The sequence below is a fragment of the Periplaneta americana genome, unplaced genomic scaffold (assembly GCF_040183065.1).
Source record: "Periplaneta americana isolate PAMFEO1 unplaced genomic scaffold, P.americana_PAMFEO1_priV1 scaffold_23, whole genome shotgun sequence".
In the NCBI taxonomy this organism is placed as follows: domain Eukaryota; kingdom Metazoa; phylum Arthropoda; class Insecta; order Blattodea; family Blattidae; genus Periplaneta; species Periplaneta americana.
The window spans coordinates 1,257,561-1,280,445 of NW_027185504.1; the positions used below are offsets into that span (position 1 = coordinate 1,257,561).

Below are 22,885 nucleotides of genomic sequence, written 5' to 3' on the forward strand. Positions count from 1 at the left end.
TGGCATTTATTGATATGAAGAAAGACTTCGACAGAGTAGATAGAAACAAATTATTGAATATTTTAGCACTTGATGGTACTCCAAATCAATTAATAACAGCTATTTACAATATTTATAACAATAATCATATACAGGTTAGGATTGAAAACAAATATTCAGAATGGAAACGAATAAATCAAGGAGTGAGACAAGGTTGTAATTTATCTCCTCTATTATTTATAACAGGCCTATACATGAATCACATTATTAAGGAATGGAGATTGAAGCCACATGGAAGTATACCGATAAGTCGTTTGTCCCAAATAGATACTTTATTATTTGCTGATGATATTGTGTTTATGGCAACTTCAGAAGATAATTTACAACGTTTGGTTTACAACTTTAATCAAATGGCAGAAAGTTTCAATTTGGAAATTTCAACTGACAAATCTAAAGTGATGGCTTTTTTAGGAAAGGAACCAGTCCGTAGCAAAATATGCATCAATAATAAGATCATCGAACAAGTCAAAAATTTTAGTTATCTCAGTTACCAAATTTCATATGAAGAAGAAAAGGATTTGAATGAGAAAATTATTAAATTCAACAGAGCAATGGGGATAATTAATCAGATATTCAAACCAACCTTAGTACAAAAACACACGCGCACCAGAATTTATAAAACATTGGGCAGACCTATACTCTGTTTTGGTAGTGAAGCTTGGACGATTCGTAATATTGATTCACAAAGATTAATGACGGCAGAAATGAGATATATGCGTCGTCCAGCAGGATACACGAGAATGGATCACATTAAAAATTTTGACATTATGAAAGAACTGCAGATTGAACTGATTACGGAATACCTACAGAAATACAGACAAAACTGGAAGTCACATGTCATCTGAATGCCTCGTTCTAGAATTCCACGCCAAATTTTAAATTACCATCCTGTGGGCAAGAGATCCTTGGGCAGACCATTCAAGCATTGGCAAGAGACTGAACTGGGCCACTAGGCCCAATACATGCAAGGATGATGATGATGATGATGGTGCTGATGACTAAGAAATGAATATAGTTCTAATGTAATCAAAATTAGATGTAGTTCTAATATGAATTATAATTAGCTTCAGTTCTCCAATATTAATTGTAATTAATCTAATTTGCTATGACATTAATTATAATTATTGATTTAGTTCTTTTTAATTTTTGAGGACAATGACAAAATCAATGTACACATTACTGTATCAGAAAGTGAATAATGAAGTAAGCAAACAAGTGTAGAAATAAAATTAAAGATTCCTGAAAGTAATAAACATATATATGCTGGTAGACATGCAATATAGCTACATTAGAATGGATATGAGGAATAATGTACCGGTATACCCTATACTTGGAAAGGGGTACCGGTAATCGAAATTTTCCAAATATCACGAGTCAACAATTTTAAGTATTCTCAGACAAAGTAAGACGCAAAACCTGCACTACACAAAATTAAAATCACAACTAAATATCAGCGTTGCCAACCTAGCAGCTGTTATAATCAGAAGACATTTGCTTCATAATGGTGGAGATTAAAGTAGACTTTCAAATTTTAAATTATTGATTATTTGGACATAAATTGAATGATCAAAAAATAACTAAAATTATTGAATCTTATCTTTATGATTGCATATGAATCAGTGAGTAAATACCAAATAGTAAATTTCTCGCGTCCATTGTCAGCAAATACTAATGCGTGCTTTTGTAGGGAAGTAAGGTCCCACTGACTGGATCTAAAATAAAAGATATAGTGCATTTTAGCAGCATCTTTTTGATAGTATTAAACATGTGAAAGAACATTGTAGTAAGATGTACGAGTTTGAAGATTCTTAAACAAAAACATTTCTGCTGCGAAGTGAAAATGTTTGCCTGCAACATCTGTTAATAACATTTTTGTTTTGGTTTGAACACAAAAATATGAATATCACCACTCTCCTAGCAATCTCAAAAGCCCCACTATCTGCAAGTTTGAAATGATCTACCAATCACCTGTCATAAACCTACGTAGACAAAAGTTTCCTTTACTTTATTTTGTTGGCAATTGAACGTGCTTTCTCAATAGGGATTTTTCTTAGTTAAGTGATTTGCGATTGTGAATATACTCAAATCCTCATACTCACTTACAAATGGCTTTTAAGGAACCCGGATGTTCATTGTCCCCTCACATAAGCCCATCATCGGTGCCTATCCTGAGCAAGATTAATCCAGTCCCTAACTAACATCATATTCCACCTCCCTCAAATCCATTTTAATTAGAGTTGTGGGATTTAATTGATTATCCACGAAGATTATATATTACAGTATTAGCGAACATATATTAAACAAATATTAGAACACGAGTTCAGAAGAGGTTGTTCTTGTTATGGTTGTACAGTATATTCATTATTCAACAGTCGATGGTGTCACTTGTGACCTTAACTTGTAACTATAAGGTTACAACCAGTCTTCGGACTCTCGACTAAACATACATATTTTCATGTTATTTGTGGATTCCGAAAAGGCATTTGATGAAGTATTACGTAATAAGTTGTGATCAATAATGATAAATATTGGATTTCCTAGCTACATGATAAAGCAAGCCAAAGCCTTTACCAAAATATGCTAGAATAAGTATAGACAATTTACTAACGAGGGGCAATGTGGTAGTAAACAAACCAGGAGTAAAACAAGAATGTCTCCGCTGAGTCCTGCTTCCAGAGGAACCTGTCCTAAATGACATATTATTAAAAAACTGTTCTTGTTACTGTGTTACTTACTTACAAATGGCTTTTGAAGAACCCACAGGTTCATTGCCACCCTCACATAAGCCCACCATCGGTCCCTATCCTGTGCAAGATTAATCCAGTCTCTACCATCATATCCCACCTCCCTCAAATCCATTTTAATATTATCCTCCCATCTACGTCTCGGCCTCCCCAAAGGTCTTTTTCCCTCCGGCCTCCCAACTAACACTCTATATGCATTACTGGATTCGCCTATACGTTCTACATGCCCTGCCCATCTCAAACGTCTGGATTTAATGTTCCTAATTATGTCAGGTGAAGAATACAATGCTTACAGTTCTGCATTGTGCAACTTTCTCCATTCTCCTGCAACTTCATCCCTCTTAGCCCCAAATATTTTCCTAAGATCCTTATTCTCAAACACCCTTAATCTCTGTTCCTCTGTCAAAGTGAGAGTCCAAGTTTCACAACCATACAGAACAACCGGTAATATAACTGTTTTATAAATTCTGTGTTTCTTTATAATTAAAATATGTCTTTATATTTTTTATAGGGCCTACATAAAAATATTACACTACCAGTACATTATTTTTACTACGATGTAGTTAAAAATAAAATATTTTAAAGCCTTTTATACAGCTTTTTAAAAAAAGTTTAGGGTACCAGGTATGTCATTTTATCAGTATTACTTGGGTAAAATTAAAAGTGAGATATCGAATGTTTTCACTTGCATATATTAACCAGAGACTCATTTTCATAAGCTTCAACAGCTAACACAGTACGGTATGTAAGCCTTAGAAGTTGGTAGTTTAAAGAATTTTAATGTTTCATCATATTTAATATACTGTATACAAAAATGTAAATTGATAGTTGTATTTTATAATTTTATATAAGTTAATATATTTTTCTGCTTGTTGAATGAATTCATAATAGTGTGTATTCTCAGTTTTTTAAGAAATTTAGCATAAAAATTGGCACCTTCAAGATATTTATGACATATTCCTCTAAGAATTATCGTAGTAGAGGGTCAATATGAAATAGAAGCAAGGAAAGTGACCGTTCGAAACTTTCGAACTATTAGTTACAGGAGTAATTTTAATCCCATTTATTATCCAATATGGACTTCAAGTAATGCTATAAAGAATAATTATCCAATATGGAACTCAAGTATTTCTATAAGCAAATGTAAGATACCGTACTCCATTGCAATCATCAGTTAATTTTAAGATGAACATATAATTAAGTATAAAAAACTTTAAGTTTAAAAAATGGTCACATTCAATGCAGCATTGCTTAAAATATTTTATGAAGTCAGAATTAGATAAAACGTCACAAAATAATTCAATAACCTTTACCTTTGGATTCAGAGTTGTTCTTCACCGATTGATACTGGGTTCTTCTTAATTCCAGAAAATTTAACAAATCAGGAATCAAATTATTATTTGCTGGATCTTTAATTTCTAAAGATGGGAAGACTGCATCCACACTGAAATGTACAAAAAATTAAATTACAGGACTTAATGAAACAACACATTAAGTTGTGATGATTTGAAGTGATCATAGCGGTTTTATTGTAGTCATTGCTATATACTGGGTGTTCATTTCAAAGTGTGTCATGACGTCACTGTTGTGAGTCAGCGATTTGAAGCGAGTTTCAGCTTTTATGTCAGAGAAGTTGCCTATTAATCAAGGCGTTCAATCTGAACTTGAGAACGTGTATGGTATAACTTGAACGTCGTAGCAACAGATGGCGGTCTGTAAAGTCTGTGTGCTACCATAACCTCTTTCGAACTGTGTTTTGCGCGGGCAAGTCGTATGCAAGGTATTTGTTATCATCGATTGCGTACGGCAACATTCCACAACACAAATCAAAATGCTCCATGTCCATGTTGACTGTCCAAGTTAATGTCAACAAATACGTAAGTAATCGTCTTAACCCTCTCCCCATATCCCGACAGTAAGAAAAAAAACTCACTTCAGTACGTGTTTCCAAACAGTTCACATTCCTGCCACTACCGGCATTACCGTACGTACTCTTCAGAATGAACGCCATACTCGCTAGGCAACTTCTCTCGCATTTAGGTAATACGCCTCTGCGGAAGTGTAGGAAGATTGAATTCTCTAGGCTCATCGGCTAGTCACATGACGACATACAGCGAGCCATGACACATTTTGAACTGAACACCCAGTAGTTAATTTTTGAAGTTATTGATTCCTCCTTAAGCAGATATTAATATAAGAATCGAGTCAGTTAACAATATCGTCAATAACATGTTTAAAGAAAAAGCAACTCTTTTAAGTCCTCCTTTTAGAGAAGAACAAAAATTACAGGTACAATTTGTACCCTTAAAACATTTTCTTTGCAACACCTGTAATATTCGTATCTTCTGATATGTGCTTAATACTGTACTAAGCTAGTCTTCATTAATTTTATAATCATTTATGTTAAATTTATTCCTCTATTGTAATAAACAGTATTTGACAATGTACCTGCATTCTTCATCAGTGCTCCTTTCTTGTATGTGTTGATTTGCCTTTCGCAATTCCTCCACATGCATCTGAAATATTACAAACTATTGGTATCAATCTTCTCAATGTATCCAGCTGTTTGCTGACAACATAAAGTCCACTATAGTCCACTGTAGTCTAATTCAGTTATTTTTCACGAGAAATGTGGAGTATTTTGATAGGTGTTCATTATAGATGCCTGTTGCTAGTAGCCAGAATTGGGTGTACCGGTAGTCAATATATATGCAGTGCTATCTCTTCTGCAAATGGTACCGGTACTGATGATTTTAATTTACTTCTTTTGTGGTATGGTTATAGCATAGTATAGCATAGTATAGTATAGTATAGTATTTATTAGCTGTCGTTATAGCAAAAGCTAATGACATTGTCAAATTACACGTGTGAAATTAGGCCTATATTGCAAAAATGAAAATTATTCTATTACAACACTAAACATAAAACAAAATGATCACAAATACTCCTTAGAGTTTACAATTGAGAGTCAAGATTATCAAAAATAGGCTAATATCTAGATGAAAATTGTAACACACTGATCACAAATATTATTTGATTTGCTCCGTTTATATACAATAAAACAAGAATTAACTTAACAATTTATGAGAATTTCCTAATATATTACAAAATAATAATACAATTCAGAAAAAGAAACTTAAAAAATATCTACAGCTTGATATTCTGATTCAAAATATTCTTGCACAAAATAGAATGGGTTTCTAAAAGCCACGTTTTCACTTTGACTTTGAATATGTCAAGAGACACTTCCTGTGCTTCCTGTGGTAACATGTTGAACATTCTACAGCCCAACATGTTAGGACTACTTTTAACTTTGGATAATTTGCAAAATGGTATGTCCATGGTATGTATGATTTATGTATGGACAGTATAGAAGAATGTGTTCCAGATCTTCATCATGATTATTGCATCACAGTTAAGTAGGATTATCAGAAAAGTGAAATCGGTGTAGGTACCATTGTGTGACAATGTGACCTGTTCTCGCTCTTGTTAAAAATGTTTGAACATGTCTGGGCAAGTTTTTGTACATTTCCAGGTCATTTGGTTTCTTTTGTACAGACTGTAAAATTTTTCCTTTGTCAAAAGAGAGCCAATTGTTGATCCATAGGTTTGTAAAAGAGACTTTACTGAAGCAAACGCACGGGATAGAGATATCACTTGAAGAGGTCTTGGTTGCAAATATGTTGCCTGTTTTGCAATATTATCGACTTTCTCGTTTCCAGGTATACCACAATGACTAGGTATCCATTGAAACGTTATTTCAAACTATTTGTATCAATTGCAACATTAGCAAATTTATCTGAATTTAAATAATTGATTAAATGGCAATCTTACTCGTGTTAATTATGTAAGCATGTGTAGCTTACAGCTGTTTCGGTGCTACTTGACACCATCCTCAGATCCTACTAGATCTCGGCGCCTCAAATTCGCTGCCTGTTGTGTGGGTGCGTTTGTGTGATGAAGAGTTGTGTCAAATAGTGTGTGTGTTCTGAAATTGATCTGTGTGTTGAGCTGAGATCTAGTAGGCTCTGAGGATGGTGTCAACTAGCACCGAAACAGCTGTAAGCCACACAGCGCCGAGATCTAGTAGAATCTGAGGATGGTGTCAAGTAGCACCGAAACAGCTGTAAGCCACACATGCTTACATAATTAACACGAGTAAGATTGCCATTTAATCAATTATTTATATTCAAGTATTAAAAGTAGTGTACGAAAGATTCAACATGGATTGTCTGAATTGACTCGCAAGGACGTCATCAGAGAGAAGGGACCAGCAGGGGGCAGCTGTCCTCCTAGACAACTTAATTATGAAAAGAAATGAAAGGAAAAACAAAAATGGAGAACGATTTACTGCTTTGGGATAAACATAATGACGAGAGGGTGCTGAAAGATGTATGCCGTTCACAAATAGACCAATCACTGAAAAATGCTACTTCACATTCAGAATCAAATCGTTTCTTTATATGGTACTACTATAAAGGAGAGAGCATCGTCATTAAAGTGAAAGAAACGTGTATGTACAGCTTATTAGCAGATGAAACCGCAGATATTTCGGGAAAGAAGCAGTTATCCATAGGGTTGCGATATTTTGACAAGAGGCCGATGAAATCAAAGAAGAATTTGTTGTATTTCTTGAACTGGAAGTGCTTGACGCAAAAAAAAATTTGTCACAAGCTAGGAACTGGATCCCGAGAAATGCGTGGGCTCGGGTTTTGATGGCTGTTCTACGATGTCTGGCAAAGAATATGGGGGTCCAAGCAATATGGCGGGAAAAGTATTAAAACGCACTGTTCTTTCATTGCTCTTCACACAAACTAAATCTGATCGTAAATGATCTGAACACAATACCGGAAATCTGCAATACTGTAGGAACCATAAAGGACATTATTACGTTTTCCGCGAGTCGGTATTGAGAATAAAATTGATACCAAACATCCCACACCTATGCGAGACCAGAGTGTTTGAAAAACAAGACAGTAGCAACTGGTGACCGAAATCCTCGGTGAGGCCTGTAGTAAGTAGTTTAAGCAGGCTACCTTCCGTATAAAATGTTTATTATTGATAATACTTTATTATTATTATTATTATTATTATTATTATTATTATTATTATTATTATTATTATTATTATTAAAGATTTTGATTTCGAATTTTTTTCTATGCCTTCCTTAGACATTGAGCTATTGATAAAAAAAAATTACAGCACGAATGACTATCATAGGAGCTACGTCATGATAAATGTTTAATGGAGCGAGGAATTTCATCCTCGTCTGCTGGCTGAAACTGGCAACAAAACAACCAAATGGAAATGGAAATGGAAATATAAAAATTGGAAATTTATCTTTTGAAGAGGTGGAGAAGTTCAAATATCTAGGAGCAACAGTAACAAATATAAATGATACTCGGGAGGAAATTAAACACAGAATAAATATGGGAAATGCCTGTAATTATTCGGTTGAGAAGCTTTTATCATCCAGTCTGCTGTCAAAAAATCTGAAAGTTAGAATTTATAAAACAGTTATATTACCGGTTGTTCTTTATGGTTGTGAAACTTGGACTCTCACTTTGAGGATCGTAGGTTAAGGGTGTTTGGGAATAAGCTGCTTAGGAAAATATTTGGGGCTAAGAGGGTTGAAGTTACAGGAGAATGGAGAAAGTTACACAACACAAAACTGCACGCATTGTATTCTTCACCTGATATAATTAGGAACATTAAATCCAGACGTTTGAGATGGGCAGGGCATGTAGCACGTATGGGCGAATATAGAAATGCATATAGTGTGTTAGTTGGGAGGACGGAGAGAAAAAGACTTTTAGGGAGGCCGAGACATAGATGGAAAGATAATATTAAAATGGATTTGAGGGAGGTGGGATATGATTATAGAGAATGGATTAATCTTGCTCAGGATAGGGACCAATGGCGGGCTTATGTGAGGGTGGCAATGAACCTCCGGGTTCCTTAAAAACCAAGTATCATCATCATCATCATCATCATCATCATCATCATCATCATCATCATCGAAAAATAATATGTCAATCTTCAAATAAGTGGCTATGCTGTGAGTTGATTTCAGTAGGCTTAACTATTTAATTCTTATAAAGCAACGAATATTATGCTCAACTAAAGAAGTTTGTGTTGAAATTTCCCTGGAAATATTTTTCAGATTCCTGAAGTTTCAGTACACACACTGTTCTCTCTTTTTTGTTTGCTTTTGTTTTGTTTTTTGACAGCAACAAGCACGACCAACAGAAAAGTTTATTTCCCACCACATTACTAAAGATCCATTTATGTTACTCACACCAGGCTGCAATGAAAGCTTGCGTTTTACGATTATCTTTCTGAAAAATTATCAGTGATGGCGTAGGTCTGTCTTAATTTAAAACTTTCCTTTTTTCAATATTATTTCCTATTGATAACAATACTCTAACAATGAATTTATTACAATTATCATCATTATTTCTTGTATTTCTTTCGACTTCTATTTTCCCGAAACACATAACCACAGTGAACCACACGACGATTCACCACTGTTATTCTCATCCCAATCGACACTGGAGACTGGCATTGACAAAAGACCGGGTTCTGAATGGGAGAAGTGAAGACTGATGGGTAGAGGAATACCTGCTAGGACATGAGGCCACAAGAAATGTGCCTCAGTTTCAGCTTTCCGAGTGCAACCTTAAAACCTGTGGAAACATATGAAATACAGAAGTCAGACCTGGCAGAGCGATTCTGGTCTCAGGAACAAATTTTACTGAAAGACAATTTATATACATCACAAAGTTTTCTACTTCTACAACTCTATACGCTTCATTGAAATAACTAATATAATATGTTATATATGACTAAACACCACTACAATTTTGAGTTTAAGGAAACAAAGTGACTGAGGCCCGGCCTCACTTGCCTCAGCCAATCAGCCGCCACTGGCATCAGAGTGTTTAAAAAGCACTTGGTAAAAATAATGCAGGCATTAGAAACCCTTTCCATCGAATAAAATGCCGCCATAAGAAAAAGTGCCTTTCGGTTGCATTCAGTGGCTTGTAAGTCGTTATTCATCATGGCTGTCATTTTGATCGCGAAGTACTCTGCAGTGTTAGAACCAGTAGTGAATGCTTTCCAATCCAAGACCTTGGATATCGTCAAAGCCTGCAGCACATTTGACGCATTGTAGAAATTGTTAGGCACCATAGCGAGGATCAAGAAGAAAATCGCCGATGAAGAGTTAAAAGAATGCAATCAAATCGTCGAGCAACTGGAACTTGATTCGAATATACCACGAATTGTTGGTAGGCAGTAGCACCGCAGCAACATGAATTCTATGCCCAGACATGTTCAAACATTTTTAACAAGAGCCAGAACAGGTCACATTGTCACTCAATTGTACCTACACCGATTTCACATTTCTGATAATCCTACTTGTCTGTGGTGTAATAATCATGATGAAGATCTGGAACACATTCTTCTATACTGTCCATCCATAAACCACAAAAGAAGTAAATTAAAATCATCAGTATCAGTTGCAGAAGAGATAGCCCTGCAATATATATTGACTACACCCCAACTCTGGCTACTAGCAACAGGCATCTGTAATGAACACCGATCAAAATACCCCTCATTTCTCGTGAAAAACAACTGAATATACTACAGTGGACTATAGTGGACTTTATGTTGTCAGCAAACTGCTGGATACATTAAGAAGATTGATTGATTCTTTAGAATTACGGTTTTCTACTGACAATACACCTGCCTTGTACCGACATATCTACATCCTTCATACATGTTACTCATTAAAAGACAGCTTCATTCTATAGCTTTTACCATTTGGAGGGCCTAGAAGCAGAATTGGAACTTTTGTATAAAATATGAAAGGACAAGAAATTGAGAAGTGAAGAATTAAAAGACCTTGTCATTTCCCAAGTCTTAAAAGAGACTGAACCTTTATTTCCTGCGACGAAAAAAGGTTCTGCTGATATTCTTGTTCAGCCATGCACCACCAGTACAGTGAGCGTTCTTTTAGCAGTCCGCGAAGGATCAAGACATGACTACGAAGCACTATGGGAGAGGACCAGTTAAACGGACCTAAAAATTTGTATTTGACAACTATGATTACTTTATTCAAATAGTACAGTAGTTGAAAAATTTGCCATGAACCCAAGAAAATTACTTCCTCTATAATAATAAATTATTTGCAACTCTTCCATATTGTGAATTTTTCATCATTTAATATTGTATTTGCTATTCTATTCTATTAATAAAATAAAAATTAATGAAATATTAATTATTTCCTTATCAATACAAATGATTATAGTTTATTTTGTCTGCATCTTTTCTTGTACGTACTTACTTACTTACTGGCTTTTAAGGAACCCAGAGGTTCATTGCCGCCCTCACATAAGCCCGCCATTGGTCCCTATCCTGAGCAAGATTAATCCAGTCTCTATCATCATATCCCACCTCCCTCAAATCCATTTTAATATTATCTTCCTATCTACATCTCGGCCTCCCTAAACGTCTTTTTCCCTCCGGCCTCCGAACTAACACTCTATATGCATTTCTGGATTCGCCCATAAGTGCTACATGCCCTGCCCATCTCAAACGTCTGGATTTAATGTTCCTAATTATGTCAGGTGAAGAATACAATGCGTGCAGTTCTGTGTTGTGTAACTTTCTCCATTCTCCTGTAACTTCATCCCTCTTAGCCCCAAATATTTTCCTAAGCAGCTTATTCTCAAACACCCTTAACCTACGATCCTCAAAGTGAGAGTCCAAGTTTCACAACCATAAAGAACAACCGGTAATATAACTGTTTTATAAATTCTAACTTTCAGATTTTTTGACAGCAGACTGGATGATAAAAGCTTCTGAACCGAATAATTACAGCCATTTCCCATATTTATTCTGTGTTTAATTTCCTCCCGAGTATCATTTATATTTGTTACTGTTGCTCCAAAGATATTTGAACTTCTCCACCTCTTCAAAAGATAAATTTCCAATTTTTATATTCATCTTTTCTTGTAAGCTCTTTAAAATCTTAATCTGCCCCACCCCCACCCCCACCTTGGAAGCTGGGGACATTCCTGCTGACTCGTATATTACGATGGACATCGACACACATCGTGAATGGAGATTTTCAAATTTCGGGTATCGGTAATCTTATTGATATTCCACAGAACAAAATCTCTGTGGTAATTACATATTTTTAATATCCGTATTAATGTAGAGACTTCAATAATTCTGAGAAATCACTAGTGAAAAATAGTAACGTTTCTTTTACTAAAAGAGGGGCATTATTTCCAATGCAGGGTAAGAAACCTGACATTGTTACAGCTCAAACACAAGTACATAATACTGGTACTTCAATTCTGAAGAGAAAATAATTTGAAAATAAATATTCACTTGTTCTGTTTTGTTCGCACAATGATTTACTCTTAAGAATTAAGCAGAAGAGTGGTCACTGTGTTATGTTAATTGCAAACAGAACAGTTTGTATAGGTAAAAAAATTTAAATACAATGGAAACAGGAGACAAGACAATCATGACTAGAGGGCGGATCTGTGTGCGTTGTCCCTGAAGTTGAGTATGCATGGACTGTGTTGCTACTGCTCGCATCGCGTCTAACCTGTTTCGTTTTTATATTTATTTTATTTTTGTGAAATTTGGTATAAAATTATGTTAATTATAATTGTGATAATTAATGGTAACAGTAGAAATAATAACAATAATTGTTGTTTTATTATTTTATTATTAGTAGTATTCTTTTGTTTTCTTTGAAAATACAAACTGTGCATAGTTACAGCCAGGGGCGGCTTTCGAAGAGGGGCTGCGGAGCTGCAGCACCCCCAGACATTTGTGGCTCTTGTCTCGTTTTATGTTGTGAAATACATTTATTATACAGTCTCTATTTAGCGGCTCGAATTTTTAAAAATTTCGCTCTCATTAACATGCACGCAATTGTTAGTGAAGTCACTTTCTCCCCTGGTGCTGCCAGAGCGAAGTCAGAGACAAGGACTATGGGTGAAGCCACTTCCTCCCCTGGAGCTGCCAGTCTCGTCTCGGATGCTTTGCGCGTTAGTTTTACCCCTCCCCCTGCTATCCCTGGCCGTGAATCCAGAGTTTCCAGGAGCTGCAAAATTTGCAGCAACTTGCCAGTAGCGCGCAGTTTTAAATACATTTTCTTTAATGTTGTGAGTGTAACAAGTGCAACAATGTTTAATTCTGTACAATATTTACAGTCTATTCAGTTCAGTACCTTAACAAAATTAGGAGAAATGTGAAATTAAGTGCCCATCAGTTGAATCTCATAATGGAAAGAGCCGCTAAACAAAATAGCCTACAAAGCTCGCATATTTTTTGCTAATTTATCCAGTACCCCTGTTTTCTTCTCTCAATCTCCAAACAGTCTGTATTAGATTAATGTGTTTCAAAGATAATTCCACCATCTGGGGCAACAAGATGGAGTTTTAAAATAAGAACAGTAAATGTTGTTCATGAGAAGAAGGAGCCATTGCTAGAATGTTTAAAACTATAATGGAATCTGAAACATCTAACCAGGGCCGCCGACAGGTTTTATGGGCCCCTGTGCAATATTGTGCTCGGGCTCCTTTGAAAAAAAAGTTAAAAATGACAAGTTACCAATTATTCTGACCATAACAATTATTTGCAAAATAAATAAAAGATAACTCCATACACAGATACGAATCTAAAAATATACGTACACTTTTGTTACATTGGAGACTTTTAGCAAAACTTCACATTAGCAGAATATATTATATTCATCATGCTTCTTTTTCAGTAGGGCCTACATAGTAGAAACTTTCATCTTTTCGTTGTCGTTTGTTTCGTTTCGTTTTCATAAGACACTATTCTTAAAATCTGTAATTTCTGACCGACATCAACAAACTCCTCTCCTTGACTTCACTGATGCAAAATCACCAATTATATAACATGATCGCTCTCCAGACTAAGGAGGCCAAGGTTACTCAGTCTTTCTTGACACATTGTTAATCTGAATACATTTTTATTTCCTTCATTTTGTTTGAAGTTGGTGTGAAATTGAGCATTGCTAGTGAAGGTGCAGAAAATAAACCAATCTCAAGCCCGTCTGTTCAGGTTGTCAAAAATGAAGACAGTCATATGTCTTAGAAGTGACTACTGATGGTTGTGGCTGTCTAGAAAAAAATTCTAATAACAGTAGTATTGAACCGGAACAAGCAAACAATAGTAAAAATGATGTGTTAATATGTGCAAATGAAACAAATTTACCCACACCAGTTCCTAACTCTGAGTAATGGCAAGTAACATGCGACCTTAGAAAACTAAAAAGTGGTAGACAAATTGTGTCATTGAATGTATTGTTCGAAAAACTACCGCCCAACCTGCCTAATAACCTTCCAAGTGACAAAACAAGAATCTTTCCAGTATTATTTTCAAAACTCAAGAATGGAGAATGTGCTTCCAGAGATTGGCTAGTGTGGAGTGAAACAAATCAGTCACTGTACTATTTTCCCTTATTTGTTTCACTCCACACTAGCCAGTCTCTGGGAACACATTCTCCATTCTTGAGTTTTGAAAATACTGTAATACTGCTTTTGGAAAGGCTCTTGTTTTCGGACACATTCAATGACACAATTTGTCTGCTACTTTAGTTTTCCAAAGTCGCTCAATTTCACACCGACTTCTAACAAAGTTCTACTCTCTTTCTTAATATCTTCCAATTTTTCTGTTTCTCCTTGCGATTCTCAGCTCCCGACTTATGCTTCTACTTGTCCATTGTCCATTGGTAACACTAATGAACAGAATTTACTAGAAAAAAACAACGAAAAGACGAAAGTTACGTCACAAAACATACTGTATTATGTAGGCCCTACTGAAAAGGAAACTTAATCCTTCGTCTTGGATTTTGGAGAGTCCACTAGCATATTGCGATGGGCTGGCAGGGGTTGGTAGTTAAGAGGACAAGCCAATTGAACGTGTTCGGTACAAGCTACGGAAACATATTTCAGGCAAATCCCGGAGCCCTCAAGTGTCGTGTCGATGATTGTTAATGTGGGAAACCGATATTCTATTACATAAAAGTTAAACATTTACATAATGAAGTGGTAATTTATATTAATTCTACTATTGTTGGTTAATATGTCAGATTCATGTAACAAATGTTCTTACAAAATTTTGTAGTACCGGTATGTATCTGTGAATAATTATTCATGATAATAAAAAGTAATCAGACTCACTTAATCTGACGGGCCCTTACTGCTCACGGGCCCATATGCATTTGCCCCCCCCTTCTCGGCAGCCCTGCATCTAACAACATCACAATAAATGAGGCAAGCACCCTGGTGCGTACTCTTGAAGATCCTGAATTCAATTTCTGGCTCAGATTTTTCATTTATTGATGTACCATGTAGATATATTATACAACAAACAGATATTTCTAACGTTCAAATCTGTATATAAAAAAATTAAATTATGGTTTATTTAACGACACTCGCAACTGCAGGGGTTATATCAGCATCGCCGGTGTGCCAGAATTTTGTCCTGCAGGATTATTTTAAATGCCAGTAAATCTACTGACATGAGCCTGTCTCATTTAAACACACTTAAATTCCATCGAGTTGGGCCGGGTTCGAACCTGCAACCGACTATGCTACCGAGGCCGACTCTGCATATCAAGCTTTGTTAATGCCATACAGACAATAAGGAACAGTGCACAATTGAGCAGCGAGATCTGTGAAAATGAAAACCATAAAAAGTGTCGTAAGGTCGAAGGGATTCAGACAAGAGTTGCGGCAGCCAAGGAAGTGTGTGACCTCATTATCACACAAGCTAACACCCGATTCCAGTTCATAGATCATCTGATATTATCTTCTGTGTCAAGAAAACTTTGAATGCTACAAAAGCTCATTTCCTGAAAATGACCTAAATGTATGTGTGAAGCTTTTTCTAATGTTCTATAAAGACAAACATAAAAACGGAACTCATTGTGTTGTATCAGAGACAAGAATTCAGAAATATCAGTGACGCAGTCGAGCTTTTGCAGTTTCTTCTGAGAACTTTAAGGCTCATTTTCAGAAGTTGTGAAAATACTACGCATAGCTATCACCATACCAATGACAATTTTCGAACCAGAATATTGCTTTTCGTGTTTGAAGAGAGTAAAATCCTATCTTACAAATACGATGAGGGAAGAGAGACTGACTGCATTAACTATGTTTTCCATTGTAAAGACTTTGTTAAATGACATATCGGATTTTAATAAGAAGATGATTCAAAAGTTTGCAACCTATAGAACTAATATTTAAATAAGTTAAGTTGCATGGTATATTTTTGTATGCAGCCCCCCTGAATTCAATACCCACGAGCCGCCACTGGTTACAGCACGAATGGCCATAAAGGCGCGTGCGAAGGATCTTATGTACATGCGTTTGTATAATTGTGTATCAATAAATGCACTTCATTTATTCATTCATTGATTCATACATTCTGTTTCTTTTCTAACAGCACACAGATCCGCCCTCTAATCATACCAATGCACAACAAACAACAAGAACAGTTTCATTTTAGACACTTCTCCAGGTTTTTTTCCTTTTATTCTATCTTAAATTGATTTCTAAAGCTTTCTTTCGTTAGACCACATATTAGAAATAGTGAAGCAGATCTACAGAACGTATGTCTCAGTGACATTTAAACTTTCAACTATTAAAATTTTAACTATTATCCCACTGAAATGAATAGGAAGCCAATCCAATAAGGAATCAGTCTTTTATAACTACTTATAATCAATATCCCTGTACTTCATTGGAACTGGCCCGTTTGAGTGTCATCATGCTTCCAATTGTGACTCTGTGATCTTATTTTTTTTTAATAGATACTTATCTGGGATCTTATTTTCTTTATATACGATATGTTTCAGAATTCAGCTGAAGAAATCTATCTGGTTATAGAGGGGTTGTAGACAACCAATTTGAGGTAGGAACCCAGAGTCTCCGACGAAAAATATCTGAGTTATCAAATTACCAGCTGTTAAAGTAGGTTACATATTTTAATAATCATAATCCAGTACATATTAAGATGAAATAGGAATATGGAATGGTTTCGGGATTTATATGGAATTAAATGAAGACCAACTGTTAAGAACTAACTGTGTTTTCAAAATTAAGCTTTTACAGAATATGTAAAACTGCAGGTAAATAATGGGACAGTACACCACTGCACTGCTTTTCGTTTCACCCTCATTTACTTTCGTTACTGTACCTATTTTAAAGAGAATTATCGGCGTGAAGCTGTGGTATACGGATAAAGAGTCGGATCTCAGACCAAAAGGTAGTATGTTCTAGTTCCACCGTCTTAGTATAGTTTTCTTTTAATCCCAATACCTCTTTCCAAGGGCGAAAGGAACTGGCCACCCTACCCCATTACCTCCTGGCCTAGTTGCCTTATGAGTTATGCCTTATTAGTGTTATTTATGAGGTTCAAATCTGTCTTCGGACAGTTGACTAAACAACAACCTCTTACCAGTATTTCATTGCTTATTTCTTCTAAGAAAGAAGAAAAGAAAATGTTGATTCTTTTCTCATTTATCCATTTTGTTATTTTATTTTCTATTAAACAAGTAACTCATACCGGTATGCACAATTACAAGTTAAATGATAAACATATTGAAACTTTTCTAGTGTAATAGATATGAATTTCTCCAACTACATTCTTTCTTCACTCTTCTAAACAAAATTGTCATTATTACGTACATTACAAAATAACTACCGGTATAGCTGGTGTTTTAATGTTACAATACAAGACCGACCTGTAGTTTTTTTCAATCAAGTTCCAAGTTTTTTATATTTGTATTTGTGTTGCATTTAATTATAGTTATTACTTTTATGTATATTATGTAATTAATTATTAGTTTGTAAATATGACATGTCCCATATCATGTATATGATCAGTGGATGTAATAAATGATTATGATTATGATTATGATTATGAAAGTTACATACATTAAGTAAAAAAGTACCCACTGAAGTTTGAACGTTCGACCACAGAAACAATTTACAGTATTTACCAATTGTGCCACAAAGACATAGCAATATTGTATCTGATACATTTCCAAATCTACCGCTATGCCACATGCAGGTTCAATCAGTGGTGTACTGCCCCAAAAAATATTTCATACCATTACATGCAAGTTCGAACCGGCAGACCCCAGTTTCCCATCTCAAAACATTTATATAATTGATTAAATGGCGATCTTACTCGTATTAATTACATAAGCATGTGCGGCTTACAGCTGTTTCGGTGCTACTTGACACCATCCTCAGAGCCTACTAGATCTCGACACTATCTCAACTTCGCTGTCTGTTGTGTGGGTGCGTTCGTGTGATGAGTTGTGTCAAATAGTGTGTGTATTCAACAGGCAGCGAAGTTGAGATAGCGCCGAGATCTAGTAGGCTCTGAGGATGGTGTTAAGTAGCACCGAAACAGCTGTAAGCCGCACATGCTTACGTAATTAACACAAGTAAGATCGCCATTTAATCAATTATTTATATTCAAGTGTTAAAAGTAGTGTATGAAAGTTTCAACATGGATTATCAAGACAACTCTACAAGTCAAAATATTTACCTAGGATCCCTCCACAATCCCCTAAATTTCTTAGGTAGAATTATGAAACAACTTTTATAATCTGAGGCTATTTTGATTGGTTAGTAAAGTTTACGAAAAATGTATATTTCTTAATTTTATTATAGGATAGAATAATATGCAAGCAAAACTGTATGTATGGTTGCTTTAGAGACGAACATGGTTATGAGAAATGAACAAAAAATGGCTTACTTGATTATCTTTCCTTCTGCCCACTGGCAAATTCAAGTTATGTTTTGCAGAGTCCACCTGCTGTGTAACTTGCACTTCTTTGGTCACGTCTGCAAACTTCATGACATGCTGAAACCAAGCACCAATATCTTGAAAACAATGAAAGTGTTTCCAGTAAATCAGAGTCAGTATAAAAATATAAAAAATATAATTAAAATTTATTTAAAAGTTAATTATAGAACTACAGCAATAATTTCCCAACTGCTTATGTTTATAGGCATTTTCTATTAAACCCAACACATAGGTTAAGAGATCGAGCTAGTAACTTGAATTAATATGAAATGAAAGGAAAATGTTTATTAAGTAAATCACAGGTCTACATGGTTCCGAGGAGGAGGAGGAGGAGGAGGAGGAGGAGGAAGAAGAGGAGGAGGATGAGCTGATGAACTCGCTTTATGAAGAATTCTGGTCTCATCAGACTCGTCAAAATCCTTACTTGAGTTTGGACTCAAGTCATACCGATAATGAAGAAACTAGTCTACAGGAAGGCAACCCAAAAATAAAGTCTTCTTCTAGCTTATGTGAGCTTTGGATCAGGATCCCAACCAGTAGCTGCTGCTCTTAAGATTTTTATTTGGTAGGGCTGAACTAGAAATTTCAGTCTATAAAATTATTATCAAATATCACAGAACAATTTACCTCTACTGAAATTAAAACTATAACGAATCTTTGGTGCAGTTTTTGTTGGTGCTGATACTGTTGAAGGTTATATTTATTTTTATACTATGACTAAAGTTACGAAACGCTACACCAGCATTTTTCAACCTCTTTCAACACGTGGTACACTAAAGTTGTAATTTAAAATTCTGCGGCACGCCCATAAATCTAAACATGAATGGTTCATAAAAACATGTAAAATACGATATTTTTTAAGTTGGTTCATAGTGATCTCACGGTGGAAAGGCTGCAGTTTGGGTTTTTCTCGGGGTTCTCCTATTTCCCCATATTAGGCATCTATATCATTCCGTCAACATCTCTCCATTGTCATAATTCCCCAAATGCCGGCTGGTGACGTAAGGAGGGGACTGGCCTAGGGAAGAATGGGGTTGCCTGCTCGAAACCTGGATAAGCAGCAAACCTTAGTGTGGTCAGCTGGTGGGGGTTGGAAATACACATAGCTTGAGGATCAACTCAATAGATTTAATCAGATTGCAGCAATGGATCGTAGTACCCCCTCCCTTAAATTAAAATTCAATTCAAGGTTGGTATGATATTCTAACATTATTGATCTGGCAACCCTGGCTGCACGTCAATCATTCTCATCTTTGCCGCGTGCACACCTACTCTGTGTACATTCATTCATTCATTCATTCATTTATTTTATTCCATAGATCTTACATGAGCAATGAAGCTTTAAGATGTGGAACATGTCAACATTTTACAATATTACAATTACAATTTTTACAAATTTTTATAGTTTTACAATTTAGTAATTTTCTACAATTTTTACAATTTTGTACAATTTTTTTACATTTCTTTACATTTTTTTACATTTTGGCGAGATGTAGTGAGATGAGATGAGGTCCGAGGATTCGCCAAAATATTACCCGGCATTTGCCTTTTCGGTGGGGGAAACCTCGGAAAAACCCAACCAGGTAATCAAATCAAAGGGGGTAATCAAATCAAAGGGGTTGATGTCAAGGACTCGCCATAGACCATCCGGCTTCAGTCCCATGGCTGGGGAAAACCTTCGAAGAAACCAAAGTCCAAAGGGGGGTCCAACCCAAGCCCGAACGCAGCTCCGGATCAGCAGCCCAGCGAGTCTGTCGACTGACCAACATCGATGGCTCTACTAAAAGTATACAATACATAGCCAATCAGATTATTAAATTTACAAACGCAAACGATCATTCATAAGTTGAGCTATATTATAATACAAAACAATTTAATTAAATTTAAGGCATAAACAATTCAACCAGTTGTGATATACAGAAATTGATAATACATATCATGCAAACTACTTCAAATTACAAACACAAACAATTTATCAGTAGAGCTATATAGATTACTATTCAATTTAAAGCATATACAATTCATCGGCCAAATCTATACAAATATATACAATACAAAGTAGCATACTTTCATTAAGCTATACAAATTTGTGCAATTAATATCAAGTAGATTAATTCAATTTATAATCATAAACAATTCATCAGTTGAGCTATACATATTACCATTCAATTTACAGTAGGTCTGTATACAATTCATCAGTAGAGCTACACTGACTAGTAATCATTTAAGAACATATACAATTCATCAGCCAAACTATACAAACATATACAATCAAATTAGTACAGAATGTTGACTGTGTCACGTTCACAGAAAGCTAACTCTTGTTGGCTCACTTTTACTTACTATTCTTTTCACTTTTATTTTCTAATTTTTACTATGACAACCATCACTATTTCATCCTCTGCCAGCACACCAGAGGATCATTGGTGGCACACGGTTGAAAATGGCTACACTATACAAACAATTCTGCTGCAGACATGTGTACTGAAAGCTACTTCTGCCTGTTAATGATATACACTCCTATTTTGTAAAGTTAAGACACTGCAAGTCTCCTTTCATTTTCTTCACAAGAGGAAAATTCATGTTGATGGTTGATGAAAGAAAGTGTTTCATTCTTTCCCGATCTCCCTCAAGAAATGTAGACACTAGTGGAGTTGGCATTACGATGCTGCTGCTGGTTGTCTAAAATATCCAAACGAGACATGATCTGATATTCTGTGACACAGTACATGAGGGTAGGCCACCAAATGGGAACAGAGAGATAGAACTTAAACTGAGACGGATTCAATCCGGCATTGGAGTTTGAATCCAGTGTGGCTTAGTGGACAAAGCGTCAGTAGGCCTACATAGAGCTGAAAACCCAGGTTCGAATCCCAGTGCCGGGAGAATTTTTCTCCGTTCTACCTATTCTTTACCATATGGTAATGTAAAATTCCTGCACGGAAACATCATATTTTTATGTACTTCGGTACATCACAGTAAAATTATGGAAAAATGCTAGCCAAAATTGGAAGTCCTGGTTGTCCAACACACGTAGAATCCCTGTAACTACTTGCAAAGTGGAATGACCTGCAATTTGAAGTTTTTAAAGCATTCTATGAGGCCTAAGATTTCCTTTATTTTAAAAAAATATTAATTACTCTGCTAAGGTGAATTGGACGATCCCAGAATGAGATATTTGCGTCTTTACAACGAGATAATTAACACGATAGTTAGCTAAATGGAAAACAGATTTCGTGACTTAGAAGAACTAAAATTTATCAAACTAATTGATTCGAAAAAGTTTTGAATCTTTCAAAACCAGATTTCTCGAAATTTTGTTTACGTCCCTAAAATCAGGCTACAAAAATTGGTTTCATTACGAGAATTTGCGAAGTGAGTTAGTGGCTGTTTATAGGTTGTCAGACTTTTCAGGCAGGACAGTGACTGAGATAGCAAAGTTTTTTAAAGACACCGAGTTAGCAGAAGAAGCATTTCCAGATGTTTATAAAATATGCTGCCTAAAAGCTACAATTCCAGTGAGCACCTCCACAGTGGAAAGTACTTTTTCCTGTTTAAAACGCGTAAAGAGTTATGTACGAAACACTCAGTGTGAAGACAGGCTTTTGTGACTTTCACTGTTATCAATCGAAAAGGCTCCATTGAACAAAATTCAAAGCCAAAGACATTTTTACAATGTTGTCATAGAAAAATTCTCCCCGAAAAGGAGGTGGATTCCATTGATGTACAGATGAAGGTGGTAACTGATAAGCCTTATTTTCATTGTAATACGTACTAGCTAACATATTTTTTTGTATTTCTCCTGTTTATTGTTAAACAGTGTCATGACAGTTCCATTACTGCTGGTCCCCCCTGAAAAATGTCACCATTAGCCACTACACTAAATGGACACTCTGTCTTAGGAGATAGAGCAAATGTGAAATGCATTTAAATCTATAGGAAAATTATGGAGCATTGGCAGAGCCTTGACTTACGATGACTACAGACCCAAGTACAAATCCCGGCATATGCAGAGTCGTATTTATGATAAACAAAGCCAAAATTCCTAAGTGGTTTTCTCGGGGCTCTCCCATTTCCATAACTCCACTGTCCTGTCCATTAGGCCTACTATATAATACTGTATATTGAATTTATTAACATAGAGTTATATTTACTCTGTAATTTGGCAATTATAGCTACATTTTACATTTTTGGCTATGATATCTGAAGGGTACACGGGAATAACG

At 35.6% G+C, this 22,885-nt stretch overlaps 1 protein-coding gene across 1 annotated transcript in view; it reads right to left on the minus strand.

The window, feature by feature from the left end:
- Nucleotides 1-957: 957 nt before the first annotated feature.
- The window catches only part of LOC138693844 (kinesin-like protein KIF23), a 32,747-nt gene continuing 10,819 nt past the window's right edge, over nucleotides 958-22,885 (minus strand). Inside the window, exons 5-8 of the mRNA XM_069817667.1 lie at nucleotides 18,609-18,716; nucleotides 5,232-5,299; nucleotides 4,097-4,227; nucleotides 958-1,037 (exon numbers count right to left, since the gene is read on the minus strand). Of these exons, the coding sequence (XP_069673768.1) occupies nucleotides 958-1,037; nucleotides 4,097-4,227; nucleotides 5,232-5,299; nucleotides 18,609-18,716 (387 nt within the window). The remainder of the gene's footprint in view (nucleotides 1,038-4,096; nucleotides 4,228-5,231; nucleotides 5,300-18,608; nucleotides 18,717-22,885) is intronic.